Raw genomic sequence first — 5752 nt, forward strand, 5'->3', positions numbered from 1 at the left:
AAAGGTGAAGGCAAAATGTATTGTTATTTTTGTGGTGAACGTTTGATGGCTTTGATTGGTTTGTCCTTGAGAGAGTCCAGAGAAGGGCAACTAAACTAATTAAGGATCTGGAGGACCAAAGCTATGAGACAAGGCTACTAAATCTAAACTTGTTTATGCTGGAAGTGAGGAGACTAAGAGGAGACATGATTTTGATGTACAAGATGTTCAATGGGGATAGCAACATCAGCCATAAACATTTTACTATAAACTCCATAACAAGAACTGGAGGTCACCACCTAAAACTGGTGGAGAAAAGATTTAACCACAAGGGGCGCAGGGGCTTCTTCTCAGTTAGAGCGGTTAGGGTCTGGAACTCGCTGCCACAAGAAGTAGTATCTGCTGAGAGTGTTGAATCATTCAAAAAGCATTTGTACAACTCCCTCAGAGACCGTAACATACAGGGGTACAGGTACTCTTAGAAACAAGAACCCACGGGGACTCGTACACACGCATGCACATGCAGAATCACATACATACTGTACACGCAATAGGTTGAACTTGATGGACCTGTGTCTTTATTCAACCTCAAATACTAAGGGGTCTATTCACGAAAATTAAATATCTAATCTGATAGGAACCTTTAAAAACCAATCTGGCTTTTTAAAGGTAATTCTATAAATTGGGGTCACTCTGCCGTTACCATTTTAAAAGTGAATATATATTTTGAACTTAAAATAAAATGAAACTACAACTCTTCCTTGCAATTTAGTGACAATGGGATGTGGAACATCCAGCACCCCTCCCCCACGCAAACACTCCATTCGCAAATCTAAGAAAGGTAAGCATGTATTATACTGTAATATTAACATTGTGGGACAAGTTAATGCAGGGATAATGTTATGTGTCACTTCGAGGAGGTACGGATGTGTACAAATAAAGTTGATGCGTAATTTTAAGAATGGTTGGACCTCACTATGGTTCATTTTATTTTCAAGAAATTATTTTTAAGGAAGAATGTAAAATTTGGCTTTAAGAAGCATTGTACATTACAGTAACTCTTAGCATCCAGTTAGAAAATAATTTCCCTGGTCTAACTGCACTGTGCTAATACTGGGATCTGTGGGTGAGTGTAGCCTTTCTAACCGGGCTATTCACAAAAGGGTGAAGAGTCTGGAGAAGGCAGGAGAAGTGAACAATCTAGGACAACATAGCTGAACTGGAAAGTGAGCTGCATGGGAGAATTTTTCCAAATCAGCTATTTTGTCCTAGATTGTTCACTTCACCTGCCTTCTCCTAACTCTTCACCCTTTTGTGAATAACCCTGTAAACATATATAGGTTGAGGACTGGAGAGAGACCAGGATACACTCAAAGATGGCAGCTCGCAAGCGCAGAACGCGTCAGAGGCCGACATGGCCATCGCTCGTTCTGCATTTTCAGTGTGACATCACAGGCTGAACGAGCGGTGGCCATATGAGTCACCGGCGCGTTCTGCGCAGGTGCGCCGCCATCTTTGAGTAAATCTTGGCGTATACCAGCTATAGTATACAAGCATTACCAGCTGAACTACTACATGACAAACAAATGCACACAAAATCAACATGTTGCAGACATATGACTCCCACAAACTCGAGTGCCCCTGAAATCATCAGTTGCTAAGTAAAAATCAACAAGATAAAAGTAAGGCACATACTTGGAAATGGAGGTGCGAGAGAAGAACAGTTTCAACATGGCTTATTAAAACAGGGACAATCCAGCGAAGACCTTACACCGATGACCTATCTGATGGGCGCATATGGAAATTCAGTTGTCCTTTGCCTACTAGGCAGAACTTTTCAGAAGTTCCATTTGTCGAAGGACATTTTCCTATTCCCACTGATAATAACCAGAAACCTGATCCACCTAGACATATTGAAAGATTCAAAAGGCCTCATGTGTGGGCCAAGGATTGGATGTACAGTAATTAAAACGCATAGCACTGTCTTGTGATATCATTATTTACATTGTTGTCTTTTTTGTACTATGCAGTGCTCGGTCTGTCCTGTATATGTCACTATTGACAGTTGTTACATGTAAAATACTTTCTTTATTCTGTACAATTAGTTTCTGTTTCTCTTATGATATACTCAGAAGCCTGCATGTGTATTATAGATGCCTTATTAATAAGGTAGTCTATAACTACTCTGCCTACAAGATTACAGGATATAGCAATCACCAAGATGCATTCGTTTTCATTTATTATAGATCAAATATCTTGTTTTAGAATAATTTGGGTCATAATTGTAATATGTATATAGGATATCAGAATCAAACTTACAACCATAAATTATAATACCCATTGTTATGAAGTTGTTCTATGAGTATTTATGATCTGTAAAATAGAAAATATTTGGTATAGAATAAAAGTGATGCTTTTTTGCTACTACCAGACTCATGTAAAAGTTGTCTTTTTACACAGTGGTGGACAAAGTCACAAGTGGGTCCCTGTATGAGAACAACTTTTAGGCTTTTCATTAAACTACTGCCAAAGCACAAACACTTACTTACTAAATGTTAAAAGTGTAAAAGAGTTATAATATGTAATTCACAAACATAAATAGGCACAAACATTTTGAATGTGAAAAAGTTTAATCAAAAGCTGTCTTGACCTGAGGCTGTAATTTCAGTAGTGTGTAGAGTCTGCATACTCCAGCTTCCTGATTGGCTGGGAAGCTAGCTCCATGCTCCTTTATCACGAAGTGACGAGGAAGCATGAAGCTGGCTTTCTGGCCAATCAGCCAGGGGGCAGGTAATGACTCACCATCCGGCTTTCTGATTAGCCAGCTTCCCGACCAATCCGGAAGCTATGTGGCGAGTCATTACACGCTGCCCGGCTTCCGGATTGGCTGGGGAGCCGGCTCCATGCTCCCTCGTCACTTAGCATGGAGCCAGCTTCTTGGCCAATCAGGAGGCCGGGCAGCGTGTAATGACTGACTGCCTGGCTTCCTGATACTGGAAGCTCAGGTGTCGGGCTAGGCATCGGAAATACTCGGCATCGGTACCAATACCGATATTAGTATCGGTATCAGTGCATCCCTAGTTTTAAACATTTTCTTACAGACTATATGATATGTGCAGCTCTTACATATTCCATACGTTGCATATTAAACCCATAACCATAGTTTTGTGTAGGTATGATATAATCTACCTGTGTGCCACACTAATCACACCAAGCTCCAGCCCTGCGAAATTCCTCTTGCAATCCCCTCCCTGTGCTGTTCCTCTGTCCCTCTCTCGTCTATTACTGAATTCAATGGGAGTAACACATAAATCTAAAAAGGCTGGTTATGGATTCATGCATGTACCACTTTTTTCTAGTTTGACTATTTTTGGTTAGTGGGATGCACTGGGGTCCCAGCGTGCATTTTTGGTTGCTGGGCCCCCAGTGCGTCCCTGCACCTTATCAGGAGGAGTAGGCTACCTCCCAGGTACACCTGCATGCAATCTGTCGACTTCATTAATATGCTCACACTTGGAGACTCAGATACATAGAGTTAGGACCACAATTTGCGGAGGTGCCTTGGCGCGGCAGTGTGGCTTCTACATATTTTTGGCCAAAAGTTTGTGCAACTAAAACCTCTGATTTTAACGCATACTGTTGACAGGGCTACTTGTTTGGTTGCAGGCTGGCTGGCAGGTTGGGGCTGGGGAACTTTTGTGTTTTTGTATAACACATAAATCAGACATGGGAGAAATTCAGAAGTATAGTTGAGCGTTGAATGAGACAGGAAGAGAATAATTAAACATCCTCTTTTAATTAAAAAAGAAAACAAAGATCTTTAATGTGTACCTTTTTCTTCTCTGCTATTCCACAGCTCACTCCATCACTCAAGGTATGAATATGTTACTGAATTTAAGAGAATGTATACACGGCAATTTCCATATGTGTAGATCACTCACTTATACTTTCTACTTTATTCAAAGTTAGGTGGGCTACCTATCTGCTTTTCTGTCCATGCAGGGTATAGAAAAAGGGGTAATTTAACAACCCCCTTCCCTTCTTGCCAGCAGCAGGTACTCACCTTTCCTTATTCCCATGTTGCTCTCTTTGGTTGCCGAGACTAGAGAAGAAAAGCCCTGTGGTAAGCTCCAAACCTATTTGAAGTTTAAACAGGGCTATGGACATCTTTTCTGGACCTATGTGATAATGCTGGGCCAATGACCTGGTACCCAACACTGACACAGGGGAGAAGAGAAGTGATTTACATGCTTAACCATTCCTGGAGGTTTCAGGTATTGCTCACCAGTCCCAGTGGCTAAAGGAAAGCATGGAAAGGTGTGTAGATACTACTGGGGAGAGGTAGAGTTAAGTGACCCTTTTCCCTTTTAGCCTGACATTTTAAAAAAAAATTATACTGACATGCATTAAATGATAAAATACCATAAAACTGATGTTTTAATTGTATTTTCACTAACCTCTGAAATCATTCATCAGATTTTAAAAAGTTTTATGAAAGTTTACAGCTCTCTGTACTTTGAAAGACTCAGTTTTGGTCTCATTAAAACAAAGTGATTATAGTGATCTGCAGTGCGAGGACCATGCTGATAGGAAGGAGAGCAGAGTAAGAGATAAGCTGTCCAGTCACAGTCTTGGGGAGGGACAAAACCTGTAAATGTTACTTACAGTAACTGTAGCAAAGAAAAAATGGGTCGCCTGCCTTGCCAGACATTGTTGTGTTGAGTATCAGAGCTGTGTAAATATCATGACTCCATGGAGAAAAACACAAATGTTTTGGCAGGTATAAGAGCTCCAATATGTATATGTAGCTGTTTGCCTGGAGTTCAGCTTGAAGTAGTGTTTGAGCATTCATTGATTTAATACTGAAACTAATACATGACATTTTCTCAATTGCCTTACAGGTTCTATCACACCAGCAGGAACCGGTATGTTCTCAATATATATTGAAGAGCAAAATATAAAAAACATTTTTAGAAGCTGATGGATACAAGGGAAGGGCTCTAGATAATGATTCACATGTTCTGTGACTTCACCTGCTGCTTGCTTACATTTTTCAACCTTTCTAGGTGTAAATTTGTTTATACAGGTATTTTCATTATTGCAATGCACCTCGGCAAGATATACCAAAATCGACCAAATATGCAGAAACATCCACCAAACTAAAGGAGGCTATACACACTTTGAATTTCGGTTGGTTCCTGATGAACCGGCCAAAGTTTATACCATGCGTGCCTGCATCCCTGAATCAGCTGATCAAAGAAGCAGGTCTGAAAATTCCTGACCAAACGAAGCTAGGAGCCAATCAGCTATGGGCTCCGAGTACAACACAGACAGCGGGGTAATCTGTTCGATTTTTTTCATTCAGCCCGCAGGTTGAATTCAACATTTTGAACTGTGCATACCCGGCTTTGAAATATTGTATCTCTGTAGAACACTAGCAATCCCCATAAATAATACCGACTTCAAGAACCTTAGATCTATGCTACATAACTATATCTGCAGCATAAACGAGCGAGATGTGCGTATGCCCAACTTATTAGACATAAAACTGGAGGAGGGATGGGCATGGTAGACCTCAAAGATTACTATCTGGCAGTTCTTTTAGAACAGCTTAAACATTGGTTCCGGCCCTCTCCTGACGTGCTCTGGTGGGAGATTGAATGTTCCATAGTGTCCCGACACAACTTAACTCAATTTTCTGTTAGCTAGCACGTGGGGGGGGGGGGGAGGGCTTTCCCATCGACTACCCCCCCATTCATTGGGGCTTGGAGCC

General features: G+C 41.1%; 1 protein-coding gene across 1 annotated transcript in view; it reads left to right on the forward strand.

The window, feature by feature from the left end:
• The first annotated feature begins 756 nt into the window (after nucleotides 1–756).
• Nucleotides 757–5752, forward strand: part of PPEF2 (protein phosphatase with EF-hand domain 2) — a 31587-nt gene continuing 26591 nt past the window's right edge. The window contains exons 1-2 of the mRNA XM_018553549.1: nucleotides 757–820; nucleotides 4881–4904. Of these exons, the coding sequence (XP_018409051.1) occupies nucleotides 757–820; nucleotides 4881–4904 (88 nt within the window). The remainder of the gene's footprint in view (nucleotides 821–4880; nucleotides 4905–5752) is intronic.

This window comes from Nanorana parkeri, unplaced genomic scaffold, assembly GCF_000935625.1.
Source record: "Nanorana parkeri isolate BGI_ZX_2015 unplaced genomic scaffold, ASM93562v1 scaffold124, whole genome shotgun sequence".
NCBI lineage: Eukaryota > Metazoa > Chordata > Amphibia > Anura > Dicroglossidae > Nanorana > Nanorana parkeri.